This window comes from Mustela erminea, chromosome 3, assembly GCF_009829155.1.
Source record: "Mustela erminea isolate mMusErm1 chromosome 3, mMusErm1.Pri, whole genome shotgun sequence".
In the NCBI taxonomy this organism is placed as follows: Eukaryota; Metazoa; Chordata; class Mammalia; order Carnivora; family Mustelidae; genus Mustela; species Mustela erminea.
Window position 1 is genome coordinate 135,064,993 of NC_045616.1, and position 25,266 is coordinate 135,090,258.

Consider the following 25,266-nt stretch of genomic DNA (forward strand, 5'->3'; position numbering starts at 1 on the left):
CTTCTACACAAATGTTTATAGGTAATGTCCATCAACTGATGAATGAATTTTTAAAAAACGAAGTGGGGCGCCTAGGTGGCTCAGTGGGTTAAAGCCTCTGCTTTCGGCTCAGGTCATGATCCCAGGGTCCTGGGATTGAGCCCCACATCGGGCTCTCTGCTCCACGGAGAGCCTGCTTCCTCCTCTCTCTCCCTGCCTGCTTCTCTTGCCTACTTGTGACCTCTGTCTGTCAAATAAATAAATAAAATATTTTAAAAAATAAAATAAAATAAAAATTAAAAAAAAAAACACAGTACGTCACACAATATTCCACTGTCTGACAATACTGGCAATAAAAAGGAATGAGGTACTCACATGTGCTAAAGATATGTGAAAGAAATCAATGAAAAGAACACTTACTGTATTATTCCAGTAGTATGAAATGTCCAGAACAAATCCAGAGAAACAGAAAGTAGATTAGTGATTGCCAGGAATTAGGGGTAGGGTAATGATGAGAGAAGAGGAAGTAAAAGTTCAAGAGTGCAAGGTTTCTTTGAGGGAGGAGGAAAATGTCATAAAATTAGACGGTAGTGATGCTTACACAACTCCATGATTATACTAACACTCACTGAATTGTATACCTGCAAATTGTGAAATTTAGTATATATGAATTATATCTCAATAAGCTGTTATAATATAAAACAATAGAGGAATATAACTAACACATAAAGAAGGAGGTATTCAACTCTATTTTTGTGGGTCAATGAAGGTTTTTACAAAACGAAAACGTTCCCCTTTCACAAGAAGAAAAGCTAGATCCTTAAAACTGAAAAGGTTCAGGCGCCTGGGTGACTCAGTGGGTTAAGCCTCTGCCTTCAGCTCAGGTCATGATCCCAGGGTCCCAGGATCAAGTCCCGCATCGGGCTCTCTGCTCAGCGGGGAGTCTGCTCCCCCCAACCATCTCTCTCTACCTGCATCTCTGCCTACTTGTGATTTCTGTCAAATAAAAAAATACAATCTTAAAAAAAAAAAAACTGAAAAGGCTCTTCCCTGATGAAGGAGACAGATCTGTCACAACACACCCGACAAGGGCCAATGCTTACAAAGCCTGCCAAGTGAATGGCGTAGTACTTACTAAGTGTTGGCCACCATCCAGAGAGAAGGAAGAGCACACTGGAATGCACAAAAGAGTCAGTCATATGCAAAGACTGTTCATAGTTTATATGGATGGGGCATGAGTAGGTGGAGGAGAGGGGCAAGAGGTGACTTGAGAAGCAGAATGGGTTACAACCAGAGGTAGAAGAGTGTAATGGTTAAGCACAAGGATTCTGGAGCAGATTCCCTACATACAAAAGCTGGCTCCAACATTTATTACTAGGTGGCCCTGGGAAAGTTACTTAGCAGCTCTGAGTATCAGTTTCCTTATCTGTCAACAGAGGAAAACAGTACCAGGAGGATGAAAGGAATTATTTCATCTTCAGTGCTTAGGACATTGCTTCATGAAGTACCCACTGTCAGTAATATTTGGTTCTAGATTTGAGCATCTGCTTATTTATTTATCATAAATCAAACAAAAGGAGACTGCAGAGACAGAAAACTGTGGCTTAACAGTGAATTCCTGGTTTGTTGAAGCATCCCTTTTTATGACAGTAAAAAAAAAACAAGGCTGTGCCACCAACTTCTTCATTTATTTAAAGAAACAAACAAACAAACAAAAAACATTTAATTCCCGTTTATACTCTGCAAGGCTCTTGGAATGCGAAACTGAATAAAGACTCCCTGATTCTGATCCAGCTCAGTAGCAAAACGGCACAACATTACCAACCAACAGCTGCCTGATAGGCTATGTGAGTCAACGTGGTGGTCTTGGTCTTATTTCAAATTCACAATTTGCCACACTGCTAGCACTCAGCACAAATAGTATGAACAAAATATCTTTTCAAATAAGGATCAAGGTCTATAGAAGAATAAAGAAAGTAAGCTCTGTTGGAGCTACTTCAATATGTACTTACATGCCATCCTATCAATCTGGTGCTTAAAAATATAAAATTTATTCAAATGAAACTTTACAATCATGGAAACAAGAAAGTACATAATTCCATTAAAAGACAAATTGTATCAATTTTGGTAGATAGTCCTGATTTTCTAGAAATTCTTTATAATGACACTTCTTAAAATTTTAAGATTCAAGCATTGAGAAATCTTTCTCAAAACTGACAAAGGCAAAACTCGCACTTTCCTCATGTAAACAGGACGGGTGAAAGATCAAAGGAGCTGTTTTATTTTCAAATACTGTTTTTATACCGATTAAACTAAGAAAGTGATGTGCATTTTCTGTAACTGTCTTCTATAACATTCAGTAGAGTGCAAAAACTAGTTACATAACCCTCATTTTTTTTTTAAAGAATTTATTTATTTATTTGACAGACAGAGATCACAAATAGGCAGAGAGGCAGGCAGGGAGAGAGAGAGGAGGAAGCAGGCTCCCCACCAAGCAGCAGGCCAGATGCAGGGCTCTATCCCAGGACCCTGAGATCAAGACCTGAGCCGAAGGCAGAGGCTTAACCCACTGAGCTACCCAGGCGCCCCCATAACCCTCATTCTTAAGAATACTTATAGTTGTGGGGCGGCAGAGAGAAGGAAGGGTCCTGGGGTCTAGGGTCCTGGGATCTAGCCCCACACAGGACTCTCCGCAAGAGGCCTGTTTCTCCCTCTCCCACTCCCCCAGCTTGTGTTACTGCTCTCTCTCTCTCTCTCTCTGTTAAATAAATAAATAAAATCTTTAAAAAGTTACAACAACAAAAAAGAATACTTACAGTTGGAAAGGCAGAAGAAAAACTAAAATCTATCAATAAAGCAACTCAAAGCAAAATGGTTTTTTCCAACAAAGGAAGAAACTATAAATTTCTATTACACTAACCCCTTCTGTTCTTTTTTTTTTTTTTTAACATATAATGTGTTATTTTGCTTCAGGATACAGGTCTGTGAATCATCAGTCTTACACAATTCACAGTGCTCACCATAGCACATACCCCCCCGCACAATGTCCATCACCCAGCCACCCCATCCCTCCCACTCCTTTCAGTCCAGAAAACCTCAGTTTCCTGAGATTAAAAGTCTCTTATGGGGGACGCCTGGGTGGCTCAGTTGGTTAAGCAGCTGCCTTCGGCTCAGGTCATGATCCCAGCGTCCTGGGATCGAGTCCCACATCGGGCTCCTTGCTCGGCAGGGAGCCTGCTTCTCCCTCTGCCTCTGCCTGCCATTCTGTCTGCCTGTGCTCACTCTCTCTCCCTCTCTCTGGCAAATAAATAAAATCTTTAAAAAAAAAAAAAAAAAGTCTCTTATGGCTTGTCTCCCTCTCTGGTTTTGTCTTGTTTCATTTTTTTCCTTCCTTCCCCTATGACCTTCTGTCTTGTTTCTCAAACTCCTCATATCAGGGAGATCATATGATAATTACCTTTCTCTGACTGACTTATTCCCCTCAGCATAATCCCCTCTAATTCCATCCATGTCATTGCAAATGGCAAGATTTCATGTTTCTTTGATGGCTGCATAATATTCCATTGTATATAGATACCACATCTTCTCTATCTGTTCTTCTGTCAATGGTCATCTACGCTCTTTTCCATGGTTTGGCTATTGTGGACATTCAAAGCAAAATTTTTAAATAACAAACTGAGTGTGGTGCCTGGTTGGTTCAGTGGATAGAGCGTGTGACTCTTTATCTTGGGGTTATAAGTTCAAGCCTCAGGTTGGGAACAAAGATTACTTAAAGATAATATATTTTAAAAATAAAATAGTAAAATAACAAACTGAAATAAGAAATGGGGGAAAGTTACACTGAATAAAGTGTTTTTAAAAAAGCTTCAAGGTAAAAGGAAACAGAGCCACAAGATGAGGGATAAGTAGGACAATGTTAGGATCTAGAAAGAAAAGTGAAATGAAAACAAAAGATTAAAAATTCCACATAAAAAAAATTCCATACAGATAAATAATAACAAGTGAAGGACTTTGGAAGACCCAATTACAACAGTATTTTTTTACGGTCAATTACAACAGTATAAACAGAACTATGAAGAATGAATAATTCAATTCCCTGAAACTAGGATCAAAAAAACATAAAGTATGGGGGGGGGGGAATAGCAGTGTTTTGAGCAGAGAGAGAATGGGGTAGAGGTGGAAGGGATCATTTTTCCAACGAAATTCTTGACAATATAAAATGGCATAAAGACTCTATAGGACTGATTGTGGCAAGGATTATTAAAAGGACTGTTTTTGCAAAAAATATTCAAGGTCTTCATCAATTTTCTCAAAGTCTCTTTTTTTTTTTTAAGATTTTATTGTATTTATTTGACAGACAGAGATCACAAGTAGGCAGAGAGAGAGAGAGAGAGGAGGAAGCAGGCTCCCCACCAAGCAGAGAGCCCGATGTGGGGCTCGATCCCAGGACTCCGGGATCATGACCTGAGCCGAAGGCAGAGGCTTAACCCACTGAGCCACCCAGGTGCCCCTCAAAGGCTCTTAATATCAGGCTCCTATGATACTCAAATCATTTACTGCACTTGTCAATTTTCCTTTTTTCACTTAAGAACTGGTGTAACTCAACTAAATCCTCATTTGAAAATGGTTTTGGGTAGAGCAAAGGGCATCCTTAACATCATTTCCATAGACTTAATAACAATTTACATCTGCAAGATTTGCAACTTACTATATAGTATATACATCATAAAGACAGAAATTTACCAGAGTAAATATACTTACATTTAAAATAACTTGTAATTATGCAGACTACAATCAGTCAGATAAAAAGTACCCTCTTGCCTTCCTCACTGCACTTAAATTATGCTTTGTATTATTTGTACAAACTAGTCCACCTTTGGGGGCACGTGGATGGCTCAGTTGGCAACACGTCCCAACTCTTGATTTTGGCTTATGTCATGATCTCAGGGTAGTGAGATCGAGCCCCGAGTCGGGCTTTGCAGGGAGTCTGCTTGAGATTCCCTCTCTCTCCCCCCACAACCTTGCACATACATAGCTACACACACTCTCTAATAAATCTTTAAAAAAAAATAGTCCATCTTCATCACTACACGCTAACTACTGCAAATAAAGAAAACAATTCATGCTAGCAGTGTCATTCACATGACAATCACACAAAATATTTGTTGGGGGAGGGGAGCCACTGCTCAAAGGCAGAAAGGACACACACAAGTGATTGTTCCTGGCGGCCACCTGAGAGGATACAAAAGCCTACCTGGCAAAGGGAGCTTAAAAGGGAACTGCAGCCTTTTAACAAAGGAATTGTGGCAGGACTAGCCTGAAAATGGGAGGGTAGGTATTGATTCCGGAGCTTCTAAAGGATAATTACGACTATATCAGAAGCTAGCTTTGCTTCAGTGAAATGTTTAGGGGCTAGAGAGTACCTCCGACCACAGCCAAGGATGGCCATTCATTGAACAATATTCCTATGTGCCAGGAACCAGTCAAGCCACTGGGGATAGAGCAATAGAAGAGACACTATAACTGCCCTCATGGAACTTGTATTACTGTGAGGAGAAAGACAACAAGCCAATAAACAAGAGATGTCAAATAATGGTAACTACCATAAAACAATGTCAGACAAAAACAGTGCAATAGAGCAAGTGGAGGTACTTATAGAAGGTGGTCAAAGAGGTAACACTTCCACAAAGACCCAGATGCAAAGAGGGAGTCATGTAAAGCTCTGAGACCTATTTCCTATATAGGAAAGAGTAAAGAGAAAAGCTCTGTGAGGGAAGAAGCATGGTTGCTAAGAAGAAAAGCAGGAAGGTCACTGTGGGTAGAGAGGCGTGAGCAAGACAGGGAGCGGAAGGCGATGAAGTCAGAAAGAGGTGAAGAGGCCAAGTCATGCAGGCCTTAGAGGTCACAGCAGGGAACTAGGGATTTCTTAACATTGTGACAGGAAGAAATTGGAGGGTTTACTGACAGGAAAGTGACAAGAGAAGCAGGGAAGCGACAAGATCTGATATGTGTTTTTAAAAGTTTGGATTATTCTCGTGATCAGAGAAATATAAACTTTTTTATTTGAGCTTACAAAAAAATCATAAATTATGAAGAAGCTATCCTTAATATTCCTGCCATAAAGCTTTATCATAGTTACTGACTTAAAAAACTTAAAGATACAAAAAAAATCCTGTAAATACTATCAAATCACAAAAGAGTATTTCATAATTTTTCTGCATTATTCTTTTTTTTTTTTTTAAAGATTTTATTTTTTATTTGACAGACAGAGATCACAAGTAGGCAGAGAGGCAGGCAGGCAGAGAGAGAGAGAAGAGGAAGCAGGCTCCCTGCGGAGCAGAGAGCCCCATGTGAGGCTCGATCCCAGAACCCTGGGATCACGACCTGAGCCGAAGGCAGAGGCTTTAACCCACTGAGCCACCCAGGCGCCCCTGCATTATTCTTTTTTAAAAAATAATTATTCCAGCATTAATCTCAACCTAAACCTCACTTGTTCCAATTTATAGAAGACATTGTTTATAAGATTCCTCTTTTTTTCCCTTCCACAGTAGACAGGAGACAGTTGAATAAAATGGATTTTTGCCAAAAGCCAAAATATCTCTATTGCCCCCTAGTGTCCTTCTAAAGAATGAAGGCCTTCAAAGATTTGCAGCTTGGAAATGGTCAGGAACACATTGACTGGATTTTGGAACAGAGCTTCTAGCAACCTCTGCTGACGGAATCTTGCAGGTGTAATTAAATTGTTCTGTTTTTAAAAACATTAATTTCCTCTGAAGTTAAGATCATTAAGGTCCCTCACACTGTTTTGTTTTGTTTTTTAAGACTTTTCTTCCCAGCCAGCTGCAATTAAATTAAAATTGGTCATTAATCAAATATGGTAATGACGATGAAAACAATGATAAATCCCAGCAATTCTAAGTGCTTAGAATGTGTCAATCCCCGTCCTAAGTGTTTACTTAAATCATCTCATTCTCATAGCAACTTCTGAGAACTAAAAGAGAACTTTTACCCACTGTTAATTCTTCAACCCTATGCATAAGGAAAGAGACTGACTGATACAGGTGGCTGGCAATGACCAAGGCCAAGGGGATGAGAAGCCTCAGACCAGAAGTCAGAGAAGCACAGTGGTGGCCCAAACGTGGACTCTTCACTACAGAACGTGCCAGCCTGGGAGTCAGAGAAAGTTCATGGAAAACAGGTGTTCACAACTAAAAAGGCACCGCTATATCTAGCCTTTAGCTACAGTCATAAAAATGCAACTTTTGATTTTTTGCAGTAACAGGCAAGAGGACAGCAAGGCTAATAAAAATCCTCAATAATCCCAAAGTCTCCACTTAACTATAAGTTACAACCTTTTTTACATTTAAAAAAAATCAGAATCGGGCACAATAGATATGATTTAGAAGTTCTTTTTTACCCCTCTTTTCTCTGACTCTACCAATCTGAAATTTTGTTCATTAAGCTCAAAGAAAAATAATAAATCTTCAAATACTAAATACTTCTAATTAGTTAACAATTGGTATAGTTTGACAAAGTTAGGTAATGGTTTGAATGCTGTTTCCATTTGCATTCTAGTTGAAGGAACAATTCCACTACCACTGTAGGTAAGTAAAATGGAATAAAGGAGGAATAAAAAAGCAAGTTTGTCATCAAAAGAATTATGGTATACAACATTAACATCTCCATTCCAGTGATCTCAACAGTAGTAACACCAGACCAACTACTAACCAGCAACTGAAGTAAACTACATATAAAAAACAACAAAATTAATCATAACCAGGTGGTATAGATTTTATTCCGTCTCCTAATTTATGTTCTCTCATAACTCTCCTTCCAATTATACAGCTGTTAAACTCATTCTTTAAAAGTTTTGTGACTAGAAGGGGCACAAAGAACTATTTGGGTGACAGAAATATCCCCTATCTTGTTTTGGATGGTGCGTGAACACAAAATATACAATTATTAACACTCACCAAACTGAACCCTGAAGATCCGTACACATTAAGATATATAAATTACACCTCAATGAAAACAATCACAATTCCTTTTAGTCACAATTCCTGTTTTAAGAAGAGAAAACTATAACTTTTTTTGCCTCATTTGACAGGTAGGTTCTAGTTACAGTCTATATAATTAAATTAACTAATATCATAGAGCAGCTCCTATAATTATTAAACTATTATGTAACTAAATTGTAAACTTACATTAAAAATAATAATAGATTGTAAACTTAGGAAAAGGCAATATAATGGTTCTACCCGAAATAGGTATCTTCATACATTTTTATATTCATATTTCCTCTGTTCATTCCTCAATCCCTACTTCCATTTTCCACTTAGTAAGAACTAAGGATTGCTAAGTCACAAAGACAGAACACTCTCAAATGTCATAAAATGAGCTGCTCAATTATAAAAGCCAAATACACTCAATCCACTTGACAAATATTTACTCTACATGTACTACTATATAAAAACACTACACCAGAGGTTTTTTAAGAGTTTTTAGAAATTACTGAACCATTTATATACAAGTCCCTATACTTGAGATCATTAGAAATGATTGCAAAGTGGAGGCAGAGGAGTTAAGACAAGCACACAAGTAATGAATTAACAAAGAAAACAGTTTGTGTTTGCTATGGAAGGCAGAAGCCAAGCCTGGGGAGTAAAACATGCAGTTGGCATCTGGAGGGGCTGCATGGAGGAAATCACATTTGAAATGGTCCCTAAAGGCTGGACAGAATTTTAACAACCAGGAACTAGAGGAATGGATGGAAAGGAAGCATTAAAGTTTCGGCCTGTACCAACACAAAACTCTGTTAGGGAGAACTAATGGGCAAACCGGAATTGGTGAGGTCTGATCAATTTAAAAATCAGAACTTCCATATATTAGCCTATACTCATGAAAAACCAGAAATGTCCTTAAAAAATATATCCTGAATTACCAATACGACTAGTGCTAAATGGGAACTGATATATGCCAGTTGCGGAAAATAATCAAAGAGAGTGGGTAAGATGGAGACATCAAGACCCTCTACAACACCTCCAGTGAGGAGACACCCCTCAGTGCTGCTGACTTCATCCGAGTGGCTGTCCTCCTACCTAGTCCTATTCAGGGTTCCGACCAGGGAGGAAGAAGAGCAGGAGGGGAAGGGAGCGTAGCCAAGGGATGGATAGCTGGTCTTTCTTTTTTTTTTTCTTCTTTGAATAAATGTCACTTTTTGAGGCAAAAAAATAAAAATATATATTTTAAAATATTTTTAAAAATGAAAAAAGGAATCCTTCTGTAAAGTTTTTTCAAAAATCCATTTCCATACTTCCATTTCCCTTATGAGTATTTTAATGATTCTCTATATAAAAGAACCTGACAAATAAATAGTTGAACTTGACTAATCTTTGGACTAGCCTTGGGGCTAGTTTTAGGGATTCCTTCTTTAACAAAATGAACCAAAAAGTCTGCAACTCATTTCTTAAGAAAAAAACAGTACAGGGGTGCCTGGGTGCCTCAGTTGATTAAGCATCTGCCTTTGGCTCAGGTCATGATCCCAGGCTCCTGGGATCAAGCCCCACGTCAGGCTCTCTGTAATGGAAAAGAAGTGTTTGGTTCTCCCTTTCCTGCTCCCCCTGCTTGTGCTTTCTCCCCGTTTGTGCGCGCTCTCTCTCTCTCTCTCTCTCTTAAATAAATAAATAATTTTAATTCCTCTAAAAAAAGAAAAACAGTATAATAACTAAACTGCAGGATATAACAGATACAAAAAAAAATTCAAGTGAAATTCATGCATGCTAATATAGTAACCAAATCCCAAGAGTTTCAAGACTGCATCAGTACCCATAAATTTTACATCAGTTGTTCCTTTAGAGAAAGGTAGCTATATATTTACAATGAACAAAATAAAATCAAGTAGAGTCTATATCATACAATAGTAAAGGATTACTCACAATGGCTACAGTTTTTTTCTAGAAAGTAACTAATTTGCCATTACTAGAACCAAAAGCACCAAACACTGAATATAAATTTACGCTCACTCCAGAGTTGCTCATTGGCTCCCACCTCTCCATATCATTCATCCTTTCTAATAGAAGCACTGAATTTCCGCTACAATCCTAGCTTCCTAAAGTAAATATTATATTTCTCATGTAAAAGATTAAGTTCAAAATCAGTAGCTTTCTTTATCCCTTCTGCATGCCTGCTGACAAAAACGCAAAAACTATGGCTATGGTTTGAGCATACATCTTGAAGCCCACATTATTGAGGATGGCAGAACAAAAGGACGGAAGCAAGCTCATCCATGTGTGTGCCATGTGTGTGCCATGTGTGGCACACTGGACCTACAAGCTAGTTCTGGTCCATTTAACTGTTGATTGAATTTATGTGAGATAGAAAGAAAATGAATTTATGTGAGATAGAAAGAAAAGACTACTTCTATCTTGTTTAAGCCGTTGTTGTTGTTGTTGTTGTTTTTCCATTTTGTCAGCATCAGCCAAATTACATAATACAGTAGTCCTCCCTTAACCATAGTTTCATTTTCCAGTTTCATTACCCACCACCAACCATGGTCAGGAGGTCAACTGTAGCCCAACACACTGTAGCACCGATGCTAGGTCATTCACCTCACTTCGTCACACAGGCATTTTATCATCTCACATCATCAAAATGTACGTATTTCGATAGAGATCATATTCACCTAACTCATTACAGTATGTTATAATTGTTCTATTTTATCATTAGTTGTTCATCTATTACTGTGCCTAATTAATAAGCGAAACTTTATTATAGGCATATATGGATAGGAAAAAACATAGTATACACAGAGTTTGGAACCATCTGCCTTCAGGAACCCACTGGGGGTTTAGGAATGCATCCCCCACAGATAAGGGGGGACTACTGTAAGGTACTAACTAATACACAAGCCAGTCCCTTGAAACAGGCTCACAGCCCAGCTCCACGGCTTCCAAGTACGGAAGGTAGCAGAGTAATGTTAAAAGCATAGAGGGCCTGGGTTTAAATAGCAACTCTACCACTTAATGGCCAGGTAAGTGACTAAATAAGCAAATTGGGCAAATAATTTAACCTCTGTGGGGGGAAAAATGAGAAATATTTACTGATTTTTAAAGGTTCTTATTTACTCAAATTCTTTTTTGTACTGAAAAGCTTTACACTTTTATTTATATATTCAGACACATCTTCCACTAAGCTTAGTCCTAATTTGTTACTGTTGTTCCTGCTGTGAAACAGGTATCTTTTCTTCATTAACGCTTTAAACTACATACATAAAAATAAAAATAAATTAAAAACTATAAATTAATCTGTTATAAATGGTTTTTTTTTAAGATTTTATTTATTTATTTGACAGACAAAGATCGCAAGTAGGCAGAGTAACAGGCAGAGAAAGAGAGAGGAGGAAGCAGGCTCCCCGCTGAGCAGAGAGCCCAATGCGGGGCTCGATCCCAGGACCCCAAGATCATGACCTGAGCTGAAGGCAGAGGCTTAACCCTCTGAGCCACCCAGGCACCCCCTGTTATAAATGTTTTGATCAGTTCTTTTTTATTTTAGGTAGAGTCACACTAAATACAATAATCTTACTTTTTCCTTTCTAATATTCAATTCTGATTATTTCAATTTTACTTAATTGGCAAAAATTTGTAGAGAAATAATGCAATAGTTACCATCCTTTATTCCAGATTTTAAAGGGAATAACTCTAATGCTCCTTAATTATTTATAACACTGACTGCCGGTAGGAAGCATGAATGTATAATTTAATGAGGTATAAAAGTTTTCTTTTAGTTTCACTTTTAGATGTTTTCATTAGAAATTACATTAAAATTTTTTGATTCACTTTTTGCTATTTATTTATTTATTTATTTATTTTTAAAGATTTTATTTATTTATCAGAGAGAGAGAGGGGAGAGAGTGAATACAGGCAGACAGAATGGCAGGCAGAGGCAGAGGGAGAAGCAGGCTCCCCGCCGAGCAAGGAGCCCGATGTGGGACTCGATCCCAGGACGCTGGGATCATGACCTGAGCCGAAGGCAGCTGCTTAACCAACTGAGCCACCCAGGCGTCCCTTTGCTACATATTTAAATAGATGACCATAATGACAAATAACAGGCATCATTCTAAGGGTTCCAAATACATTCATTCACCCACAGAATCATCTACACAATTCCAGTTGAGTATTTTATTAGCCCCATCTTACAGAGGAGGAAAAAAAGACACAAGAGAAGTAACCAGCTTGAAACTGAAAGCTCCATGTGGCTCCAAAATCCATTCTCTTAAATACTACTCTACATCATTTCCCTGTATTTATATGTTACTTCTTTTTATTGCCTGGATCACTATTATAATACTCCAGTTAACACTGGAAGCTGGGAGACAATCTAAGTGGCTATTGCCATTGTAGTGATCCTAGATTCACTAAGGTGGTAGTAATAGAGATGGCCAGAAAAGGAGCAATCTGGCTGGAGAGAGATCTAATGAGACTTACAATGAATTGGATGTGGGACAGGGGAGAAAGAAAGTAACCAATCATGGTGTCTAGGTTTTGTGGTCTACCTGTTAGCAAATATTTAGAACTCTGCTTCCTATGATTTATGTTAAGTTTTTTATGTCCCTTACTTTTCTATTTTCCTTCATGCTTCCTAATTTATGCTTTCTTATAGCACTTCACTTCATTAAATCCTTTTTGGAACAAGATAAGATAGGAATTTATTCACAGAAGATGTATTTTACTTCCATGTTCAATATTATTCTGTTTGGAGTTTTTTCTCTATCTGTTCTAATTTTTTTTCTTTCTTTTCTCTTTTTTAGTTTTTCATTTTAATTCAATTTAGTTAACACATAGTATAGTATCAGTTTCAGGGGTAGAAGTTAGTGATTCATCAGTTGTATTAACATCAAGTGCCCTCCTTAATGCCCATCACCCTATCCATTCTAATTTTTAAATTAAGATCTTAATTGGCTTACAATGAAGAAATGTTAACTGAATGCAACCCCATTATTTGTTTCTAGTCACAGGCACATCTTATGGTCAATATGGAAACTAGAAAAAAACAGAAAAATATGAGGCAGGAAAAAAAAATCCTCATTCTCACAATCCAGAAACAAGCAAAGTAAATCCTTTTTTCCACACATCTGTATCATTTAAATTTTTGAACTCATACTGTTTAGAAAGTTGTACATCACTCCCTAGTGCTACTGAAAGCTCTTATTAAACACATTCAATGACTGTTTACTATTTTATGACTACACAACAGTTCACGTGTCTTTCCTCTTCCTACTAGACATGTACTCACGTTATTCCTAATACCACCAGGGGTATGGACATGCTCTCATCATTTCCCTCAAATGAAAACAGATTGGAGATCCAGTGCTCCAACCCACCATTCCCATGGAACACATTCTGAAAATCATTATTACACATAGTACTGTGATAAACATTTTTGGGCATAAAGCTTTCTCTAAATTTCCTCAGGTTAGACTCCCAGAAGTAATATCACTGAGATTAGAGGATTGTTAGGCTCTCAACACTTGGTAATATAGTTTCAATAAGAAAAACAACTGTCAGGGGCCCCCGGGTGACTCAGATGGTGAAGTGACTGCCTTCGGCTCAGGTCATGTTCCTGGAGTCCTGGGACTGAGTCCCACATCAGGCTCCCTGCTCAGTGGGGAGTCTGCTCCTCCCTCTGGCACCCCCCCATCTCATGCTCTCTCTCCTCTTTCTCTCTCTCTCTCAAATAAATAAATAAAATCTTTAATAAAAATAAAAATAAATAAAATAAAAACAACTGTCAGAGCTATGGCTCAACTCAAAGACAATTTACTCATTCATAGTCCTTTGCAGACCATGATGGTTATGATTTAAGAGGTGTAATTCGAGAATAGGATAAAAAGATCTAAAAATGGGTGTGATATAGCAGCAGGTCGAGTCAGGTTGAGTCCTGCATTGGGCTCCCTGCTTAGCAGGGAGTCTGCTTCTCCCTCTGCACCTCCCCCTGCTTGTGCTGTCTCTTGCTCTCTCTTTCTCAAATAAATAAATGAAATCTTTAAAAAAAAAAAAAAAAAAAAAAACCAGTCTAAAAACTGAAGGATTCCATTCAAGGCCAATATAATTTATCCAAATCTAAGAAGGCCACTGCAAAGCCACATTCACAACACTTCCAAGTTTCCAAACTGTTTGTTTTACCCACCATCTCTGTCCTAGGTCTGGAAATGCTGGTTACGATATATATCCAAAAGAGAAACAGAGGGAGAATTGGAACATAATTGGCATAAGAAATCTCCCACTCCTATTTTATCTACCTTCCAAAGTTTTAGTTAATCCATTAACAACGCTAATAAATTTTGAATTATCAATTAGTGTACACTTTAAAATTAAGGCTGTTATTGGAACATTCATCAAAAGCCTTGCTTTGCACATTATTTTATCCGCATATTCTTTTACTAGGTTTACCAAAAAAGGCACAGCCATCAAAAGACTTAAACAATTTTCTTTCAAAAGATTCCATACATACAACCTTATAAAACAAACAAACAAACAAAAACAGAAAATAGGGGCACCTGGTTGACTCAGTCAGTTAAGTGACTGACTCTTAATTTCAGCTCAGGTCATGATCTCAGGGTTCTGGGAACGGGCCCCACATTGGGCTCCCTGCTTGGCAGGGAACCTTCTCCCTCTCTCTCTGCCTCCCACCCCCGGCTCATGCTTTCTTGCTCTCTCTCTCTCATACACTCTCTCCCTTTGTCCCAAATAAATAAGTAAAATCTTTAAAAAAAAAAAAAAAAAAGAAAGAAAGAAAGAAAGAAAAGAAAACAAACAAACCAAAAAACGCACACACCCAGAAAACTGTTATAGTCTCCTGAAATGCTTGAATTACAGCCGAGAAAGACTAAAGTTTACAAACAAGCTCCAGAGCCCATACCCAAGCACAGCTTGGTAAGTGAGGAAAGTGCACAGCTGCACTTTGGGTTTACTCACACATCAGCTCTATATCAAAGGTCTGGTCTTCTTTATCAACTTCCTATTCTAGGCAAGTTGATTTCTGGATCATCTGAAATCTAACTTTGTAAATTGTGCCTTTGTTCCTGCCATTTACTCTTCCTAGACAGGACGTGGCCGACCCCCACCATGCTCAACAAAATGTAACCCTCTACAAGGCTCATTCAAACTCCATGCCCTCCAGAAAGCGGCTCTTCTGTGTACTAATCTCTAGAGTTGATCTCACCAGCCTCATCTTTCCACTTACCCCTATTAGGAAGACTCAGCCATGCACTAATCACATGACATGTCACCACCTGACATGCACCTGCATACACCAGAGCCTTCAGTATAGCAATTTTCTGCCTGCTCACAACACCCTTCTTTTTCTCCATTCTCTCTTTCCCAGCCTCTTGTCAGCCTTGCAGACCTGTATTAATCAGCTCAGGCTATCCAATAAAATACCACAAACTAGAGAGCTAATCATCAGAAATTTATTTTCTCACAGTTCTGAAGGCCAGACGTCTAAGGTCAAGGTAATTTGGTTTCTGCTGAGAGCTTTCCTCCTGGCTTGGAGATGTCCACCTTTTAGCTTTGTTATATGCAGACCTGGCACTTTGGTGTCTCTCTTCCTACAAGCAAACTAAATCTTTAAGATCAGGGTCCACCCCTACAATGTAATTTAACTTTTATTACTTCCAAAGAGTCTCATGTCCAAATGCAGCCACACTGGGGGTTAGGGCTTCAACACATGAATTTTGAGGGCACACAAAAATTCACTCACAATATTCTGACATTTCATGATCAACCTAAATTTATCCATATGTGCTTGAAAAAAATATCAAATAAGGGTTCTATATATGTTCAGTAGAGAAAACATATGCATTCATATTGTTCACTACGATACTCTTACTGTTTTAAGGATTTCTGAATCTCCATTATGATTGTAGATTTGTCTATTCCTCGTTATTCCTGTCAATTATTTTTGTTTAATAAATATTTCTGTCAATTTTTGCTTTAAATATATTGTGTTAGATTGAGAGATTAAGAAATGCCAAATTTTCCTGGAAGATAACTTGTTCCCTTTAGCATTAAGTAATGACACTCACTTGGCTAATTAGGTTAATAATGACTTAAAGATTATTTTGTCTTAAGTCAATTTCGTAAGATTAATCAGTTATCTTTTGGTTAATATTTTCCTGCTATTTTTTATTCCTCTTCCTTTCAAACTTTCTGGTCATCACGTTTTAGGTGTATCACTCATAAACAGAATGTATCTGAATATTTAAATCTACTCTGAGAATTTTAAGTGGCAATTTGAGTCCACTTACATCTACTGCGAATACTGGTATGTCTGTATTTGTGCCTACCGCCTTATTTTTCTATCTCTGTTTACCAAGATTTTCCTCTACGTCTTTTTTCTCCTTTCCTGTCTTTTACTAGAATGATTGAGTCTTCTTCAGAGGCAGATTAAGAGTATTGCAATGGAAGTGGTGCACACAGTAAGGGGGTGCATTTTCTGTAAAGAACCTTAAAACAGGGGCACCTGGGTGGCTCAGTTGGTTAAGTGTCTGCCTTCGGCTCAGGCTATGATCTGAGTCCCCAGATGGAGCCCTTCTTAGCAGAAGGGAGGGAGAAAAGGTTCTCTGTCTGCCCTTCACCCTACTTGTACGCGTTCTCTCTCTCAAATAAATAAAAATCTTAAAAAAAAAAAAAATTGGGGCACCTGGGTGGCTCAGTGGGTTAAAGGCTCTGCCTTCCACTCAGGTCATGATCCCAGTGTCCTGGGATTGAGCCCTGCATCAGGCTCTGTGCTCAGTGGGGAGTCAGTTCTCCTCTCTCTCTGCCTGCCTTTCTGCCTACTTGTGATCCCTCTCTGTCAAATAAATAAAATCTTAAAAAAAAAAAAAAAAGAACCTTAAAACAGTAATAAAATCATCCAAAGATGAGTCTGTTTTTCATTATCACCATTTGCTGGCAATTCTAAAAATGTCAGATTAGAAATTTGTTTTTTATTGACTTTTACTATGATTAGTGCTGAATTTTGATAATATATATTAGCTTTAAGGTGGCATATTTTTATTCTTTCAATAAACATTGTATTCTACCTGAAGTTAATTTACAGAACTCCCAGTTAGACAGTCGGCACCACACCGCATACATGCACAGACATACTCTGATATGTATGTTTACAGATGTTTTGAGTGGTTCAGAATCATTCAAACTTACTTCAAGGGTAGTTTCATATCTCTAATCCTTGTTGTACTACATGTTTCTGCATTTAAACAGCAGATCCAAAATAAACTGATATATTAAAGAAACAATACTTGAGTACCTCCCATTCTGTTATTCTTTGAGAAAAAAGCAAAAGATGGGAGACTAGGTTGGCAGAAGAATTCAAAAGGGCAACGTTTGAACACCTGAATTATTTTCACCAACAACATTCTAAAGCAGATCATTTGATGACAATATTTATCATAATCTGCCATTTATTTTTATGTAAGAAAAAATATATATATAATATATTTTAGTGGAGAGGTATTTTTTTTAAGATTTTACTTATTTATTTGACAGAGAGAGAGAGAGAGAGATCACAAGAAGGCAGAGAAGGCAGAGAGAGAAGGGGAAGCAGGCTCGATCCTAGGACCCTGAGATCATGACCTAAGCCAAAGGCAGAGGCCCAACATGTTGAGCCACCCAGGTGCCCCGAAAAGAGGTATTTTTAAAAAGCCACAAGAATGGATATCAAAATTTAAAAAAAAATAGAGGAATGGCGTGTCTGGGTGATGGACATTGGGGAGGGTATGTATTGTGCTGAGTACTGTGTATTGTGTAAGACTGATGAATCACTGACCTGTACCCCTGAAAAAAATAATATATTATATGTTAATAATAATTTAAAATAAATAAAATTTAAAAATTAAAAAAAGAAATGGTCAACATTGCAGTTTCAGGAATCTATTATGAAACAAGATTTTTTTTTAAGATTTTATTTATTTACTTGAGAGGGAGAGTGATCAAGAGAGAGCACAAGCCAGGGGGAGAGGCAAAAGGGGAAGCAGACTCCCCACTGAGCAGGGAGCCCATGAAGGGCTCGACTGGGATCAGGACTTGAGCTGAAGGCAGACGATTAACTGATTGAGCCACTCAGGTGCCCCATGAAACAAGATTTTTTTTCTTTTTTTTTTTGTTTTTTTGTTTTTTAATAACATCTTGAAACAAGATTTTTTCATGAAACTACCAAATTTATCCTTATGTGCCTCTTTTTTTAATTTCACATACACATGCACACACACATACATGTATGTGTATATATATGTATACACACACACACACATACACACATCTCAGGTTTCAACTGAAAAATATTTTTCAAAATTAAAATTAAAAGCTTTCTTTGATTTGTCTCCCCCTCTGATTTCCCCCATCTCACTTCTCCATCAGAGACTGCAGACTCTGAGCAACAAACTGAGGTTTTTGGAGGGGAGGAGAGTGGGGGGTTGGGTGAGCCTGGTGGTGGGTATTAAGGAGGGCATGTATTACATGGAGCACTGGGTGTGGTGCATAAACAATGAATTTTGGAACACTGAAAAAAAATAAAATAAAATAACTTTTTAAATAAATAAATAAAATGAAAGCTTTCTTTGATCTGCGACCCCCAGGTGGCTCAGCTGGTTCAGAGTCCCACTCTCGGTTTCTGCTCAGGTCATGGTATCAGGGTGGTGAGATGGAGCCTTCCGTTGGGCTCCACCCTCGGCATGTCATCAGCTTGAGATTCTTTCTCCCTCCCTCTGTTCCTCCCCTGTTCACATGCTCTTCTCTCTCTCTGTCTCTCTCTAAAATAAATTTAAAAATCTTTAAAAAGCTTTCTTTACCAATGAATTAACAGATTGATAAATTTGGTATACGGGTACTGAATAAGATTATGCAAAGAATGCCCATTTTGTAAAGTCACTGACAGATTTGCAAAAGCGGTTTCTTTTCTGATCATTATTTGTTTCATCTCAATTATTATGGAAAATAATTTATCACAGAGGAGAGTGGTATTAAAAAATGATCTACTGCTAGTGTGAAATACACAAAGTATACCAATGGTTTTCTTTTACTATTTTGAGGTTATACAATTTATTTCTATTCTTTGGGCAATTACTCTTAAAATTATACCTTTCATACTTAAACTAATTTGAAGTTAATTAATAGCTCTAGCCTCCTTCCAAATAATAGAAGGATTTCCAACTGAATGAACTGATTCCACTCTCCTATATTTCACATTATTGATCACAGTTATTTTCGATCCACTTTGTTTTAAATTGCCCTAAATCAAGGTAACTGGGTGGCTCATTCAGTTAAGCAGCTGCTTTAGGCATAGGTCATGATTTCATGGGTCCTGGGATAAAACCCCACATGGGGCTCCCTGCTCAGCCAGAAGTCTGCTTCTCCCTCTACCCCTACCCCCATTCATGTGCACGAGCTTGTTCTCTCTCTCAAATAGATAAAATCTTTTTTAAAAAATCACCCTAAATTTATTAATTACTATTATTTATAGTAATGCTTGTAGTAATACTTATGGTAATGCTCAATGCTTATGTAGATTTAACAAAATGTCTGTCAACTCCTTTTTTTAAGACATTGCTTCCTACTGCCCATTTATTACTTGAGTTATATTTCCTTGTTCCTGAAGTACATCCTTTAGAGTTCTTTCAACAAGTGCTATCAGTAGTAAGCTCAAAACTGTTCTTTATTTGCTCTCACTTGCGAATAACAGTTAGCAGGGAAATGATCCTTACACTACTCCAGTGAACTATTCCATTACTACTGATACACTTACCTCCTCCTCCTCTGAATCACCATCATCATCATCTTCTTCTTCTACTTCTTCATAAAGAGGTGGAGGTAAAGGACCAAGGATATCTTCCTCGATATGATTACTTGGCTCTTCCGTCATTTTAAGGGGCAAAGGAGGTCCAATTAACTCATCATCAGAAGAACCAGAACTCTCTTCACTCTCACTGCTGCTTGTATCCCTGAAAATACAAAAACAGAAACTCTTTGCCTCTGCTGCAATGAAGAACACACTCTAGAGATGGTACAGATCTCCTAGGAAACCTGCTTCTCCTTTTAACAGCTGGGTTTTTGTTTTAATTAATTAAATATGTGTAATTTGTTAAATTTGTAATTCAAGCATTAAATGTGTAACTCAGATATTATTTTATCTTAAGAAAGTAAGTTTCTGGGGCACCTGGGTGGCTTAGTGGGTTAAGCCTCTGCCTTCAGCTCAGGTCATGGTCTCAGGGTCCTGGGATCGAGCCCCACATTGGGCTCTCTGCTCAGCGGGGAGCCTGCTTCCCTTCCTCTCTCTCTCTGCCTGCCTCTCTGCCTACTTGTGATCTCTGTCTGTCAAATAAATAAATAAAATCTTAAAAAAAAAAAAAGAAAGTAAGTAAGTTTCTTTTGTCTACTTATCTTAACCTAAACAAAAAGTCATAGCAATTATATGTTAGAGGCTCATTAGGGCCTCCTCACTCATAAAGAGCCAGCAGAACAACTGGAATGTGGAAGAAAAACTACAAAATATTACATCCATTAGAAAGAAAACCACATGATAACCAATGCTTCTGCTCACTATATCTGAATCCAATCACTGTTTACCACAGGAGCACATACAGTCAGCCATGTAAGAAAGTGAGTATTACTCCCAAAATGTTTCAATGTATTTTCTGAAATACAAATCATTTCTCAGTTTTAATTCAAGTTTGCTGAGTTGCTAAAAATGTTCTATGTAGCATCCTTGGATTCTAAAACTACCTTACTGTAGAGAGTATTATAATGATTCTCAACTGTTTTTCTACCCAGCACATCTGTAAACTGTTACACACTTCCTCTAAAGTCTCTATCACACTCCTCTAGGCATTCTGAAAGTCACCACCATCCACCATCCCTCCTAAACAACCCCAAAGGGTTGAGAATTACATTCCTAATTACAACAATTAACATGTCAAATATTTTATAAAATTCAAAGTATTATTGCCGTCTACTAAATATTTCTCATATATGTTCACTGCTGTCTCTAGCACCTAAATGATGCCTGACATGTAACAGGCACCCAATATCCACGGATACTCATCTACGTTCACTACTGAAGGGAATACATACATACATGTTATCCATATACAAAGGTTACTACCTTTGTTTGGAGCAAGCAAACCTCCACAAAGGGAATTTCTTGTTTTTGCAATGGTTTAGCTCACTGTGCTCCAGCCCCATAGGCTTTCTTTCAAACTAAACAGGTTAAGCTTGGTCCAGCATGAGTGTCTTTGAACTTGCAGTCCCCTCTGCTGGAACTGATTGTTAAATGGCCTCCTTCTCTTCATTCAGGTGTCCTCAAAGAGGCCTTATGGTGCCCACTTTCTGCTTTCTCAAACACAGCCCTATCAGTCACCATTGTCTTCATTACTTTACTTGGGTTATTTTTATCATACACCTCACTAAATTATCTTATATAATTGGTTACTTAGTTGTTTATAATCTGTTATCCATCTCCTCAGATACCCCACAACAATATGAGCTCAGAGATCTCATCTGACTTGCTAATTACTATAGCCCCAATGCCTAAAGTAGTGCCTAACCCACAACAGATGTTCAACAAATCACGGTTGAATGACTGAATAGATTTTTATTAGAGTAGTCACACTCCAAAATTTTCTCCCTTGTCATTAAGTCACAAATTCCAAACTATACTAGTTTAGAAATCACACTTTCTTAATGCAAAATTATTCAGAGCACAGAGAGTTCTAAACTAAAATGTTAACACTTAGCACCTATGCTTTAAATGACTTAACTAATTCAGAAGCACTGAACTGAGAACTCAACGAATCCAAGCTGATTTTTTTTTCTTTTCTTCTTTTATTTTATTCTTTTTCAGTGTTCCAAAATTCATTGTTTATGCACCACACCCAGTGCTCCATGTAATACCCAGTGCCCTCCATAATACCCACCATCCAAACTGATTTCATGATGGATTAGACAGTCCTAATACTGACACGAAACTGGATGGAATGTATCTGCTTCTATGCAGCTTCTAGTTCCATTTCTGTCTTTTTGCTTCTAATATACACAAGCCAAGAAAATAAACAATTTTTAACATAGTTTCAATTTCTGAAAAACAAAGTCCATGAAATTATGCCCAAAAATGTCCATGACAGAAAACAGAACACATTCCATGTTTAAAATACGCCTTAATTAAATGTGCTATCAAAATATGAACCAGAGCCTAAAAAACAATATGTATCTGAAGAAAAAACAGAGGACTAAAACCTAGTATTTTTCTCAGCTGACTTTTTATTTTTTTAAGATTTTGTTTATTTACTTGAGAGAGAGAGAGAAAGCACAAGCAGGGAGAGCATCCGTGGGAGAGGGACAAACAGACTCCCCACTAAGCAGGGAGCCTGATGTGGGGTTCGATCTCAGGACCCCGGGATCACAAAAGGCAGATGCTAAAATGACTGAGCTGCCCAGATGCCCCTCAGCTGACTTTTTGAAAGAGAGTTTAGCTAAGCATAAATATGTAACTGTACAATTTAATATAGGAAATAAATGAGAAACAAAATTCATTCTTTCTGGTATTAATTTTTTTTTTATTTTATTCATTCAACAGAAAGAGAAAGCACAAGCAAGTGGAGCAGCAGGCAAAGGGAGAGGGAGAAGCAGGCTTCCCACTGAGCTGGGAGCCTAAGCTGGTGCTTGATACCAGGACCCTAGGATCATGACCTGAGCCGAAAGCAGACACCCAACCAATAGAGTCATGCAGGCGCCACTGGTACTAATTTCTTTAGAGGAAATGCAAATGTCTAAACAATTCCTACTTTACAGATTTGGAGTATATGAATACTTCTCTCCTATCCTGTAGCTATGTTTCGTAGAATAAATGACATAATTCTTTCCAGCTTTTGATGTGTAAATAGTACTTCCATCCGTACACCATTTCTTTAAATCCAAGAAAAGTAGTAGTTTTAGATGACTTCCTCTAAAACAAATTTTAACAACACTATAGATATTTTTTTTAATTATTTATATGTTTTGTGGGGGTGCCTTGCTGCCTCATTTGGTGGGGTATGCAACTCTCAACCTCAGGGCTGCGGGTTCAAGCGCCATACTGGTTGTAGAGATTACTTAAGAAAATAAAATCTCAAAAAAAAAATTATTTGTATGCTTTGTGAAACAGACTCTTAATATATCACAAAGGAAAAAAACTAACCTGAAATTTGTTTAAAATATATAGGACTGAATGAAACACACCAGGAGAGCAGAAGAGGAATTCCAGAACCAAATTCAAATTATCATAAGAAATAATTTGTAAATAACATCAAGTATGCATTTAAAGATAGTAAAGAAGATGACCACCCTGTAATGACTACTGAACATCCATAATATAAAATAGAAAACTACTCTGGAATCATACCCCACATTACATACTGGAATCACCAAGATAAGCCAAAGCCACCCCCCACCAAAAAAAAAAAGTTGGACTCCTACCTCACACCATATCAGAATTAACTCAAAATGAATCAATGACCAAAATGTAAGAGGTAAAACCATAAATCTCTTCAGGTGCCTGGGTGGCTCAATCAAATAAAGCATCTGCCTTCGACTCAGGTCATGACCCCAGGGTGCTGGGATCAAGCCCCACACTGGGCTCTCCTGCTCAGCAGGGAGTCTGCTTCTCCCTCTGCCTGCTTGTGCTCCCCGCCACCCAATCAAATAAATAAAATCTTTTAAAAATTTAAAAAATAAATAAAACCATAAAACTCTTAAAAGAAAAACAAGGGGAAATCTTCACAAACTATACTTTGGCAATGGATTCTCAAGGTGGTACCAAAAGGATAAACAACAAAAAGAAAAAATATGTAAGTTGGACTTCATCAAAATTAAAAACTTCAATATGCCAAAGTACATTATTAAGAAAGTGAAAAGACAGTGGTGCTGGCTGGCTCAGTTGGTACAGAATGTGACTCCTGTTCTTGGGGGTATGAGTTTAAGCTCTACATGAGGCAGAAAGTTTACTTTAAAAAAATATTTAAGAAAGTGAAAAGCCTGGGGTGCTCAGTCACTTAAGCCTCTGCCTTTGGTTCAGGTCATCATCCCAGGGTCCTGGGATTGAGCCCCGCATCAGGCTCTCTGCTCAGCAAGAAGCCTGCTTCTCCCTTTCCCACTCCCCTTGCCTGTGTTCCCTCTCTCACTGTGTCTCTCTCTGTCAAATAAAGAAATAAAATATTTTTTTAAAAAGTCCTTAACTAACATGTACTTTCTTATTTATTTAAAAATGTGTGGGGCGCCTGGGTGGCTCAGTGGGTTAAGCCTCTGCCTTTGGCTCAGGTCATGATCTCAGGGCCCTGGGATCGAGCCCCACATCGGGCTCTCTGCTCAGAAGGCAGCCTACTTCCCCCTCTCTCTCTGCCTGCTGCTCTGCCTACTTGTGATCTCTCCCCTCTGTCAAATAAATAAATAAAATCTTTTTTAAAAAATAAAAAATTAAAATGTGTATTGGTTTACAAAATTTCAAGAGAATTCTTTTTAATTATGGGAATTCTCCCCTCAAGGAAAAGGTCACCACCTTTCTCAGGACTAAAAAAGACTGCTTCCCATTGTGTCAACGCATAGTAATTGTGGTGACCAATAAGAGAAGCTGCCATTTGCTTCATAATTTCTGAGAAAACTAAAATCTGATAGTGTTTACTTGCTGACCTCTAATTAGAACTAAAAATCTTTAAAAAGAAAAAATCAGTTTCTTAGAATAAAATCAGTCTTAATCCTCTTTCTTTACAAAAACTATCAGTTTCGATTATCTGAGATTAAACACCTAAATGGGAATGATAGTTTAATGAAATCTTTTTGAGAAAGTCAAGCACCTGGAAGACGATTTAGAGCCATCTCTGACTACGTATGACCCTGAAGATGTTGGTTCAATATCTTCATTTTGCCTTCTTAATTCTTTCTCTCTGTTCATTTCTTCCTCTTTTTCTCTTGCTTCTGTAAAGATTTTAAAAAAATTTCAATAGTTATGACTTCAAAAATTTGTCAGGATCAATAAAGGCTAAAAATTAATATAGTCAAAGTGATGTAATTTAAAGTAATGCCAGTAAGAGCAAAAACTTATCAACCTAAGTACCCAGATTGGGAAAATAACTGAACTACTGTATATCAACATAAAATCCTGCCAACAGGGACATTTGGGTGGCTCAATCGGTTGAGCGTCTACCTTTGGCCAGGGCAATGATCTCAGAGGCTTAGAATCGAGTCCCCAGTCAGGCTCCCTGCC

The 25,266-nt window shown here is 37.8% G+C and overlaps 1 protein-coding gene across 1 annotated transcript in view; it reads right to left on the reverse strand.

Annotated features, from left to right (window-relative positions):
* Positions 1–25,266, reverse strand: part of WDR70 (WD repeat domain 70) — a 304,933-nt gene that overhangs the window by 268,821 nt on the left and 10,846 nt on the right. Inside the window, exons 4-5 of the mRNA XM_032337571.1 lie at positions 24,857–24,977; positions 19,780–19,975 (exon numbers count right to left, since the gene is read on the reverse strand). Of these exons, the coding sequence (XP_032193462.1) occupies positions 19,780–19,975; positions 24,857–24,977 (317 nt within the window). The remainder of the gene's footprint in view (positions 1–19,779; positions 19,976–24,856; positions 24,978–25,266) is intronic.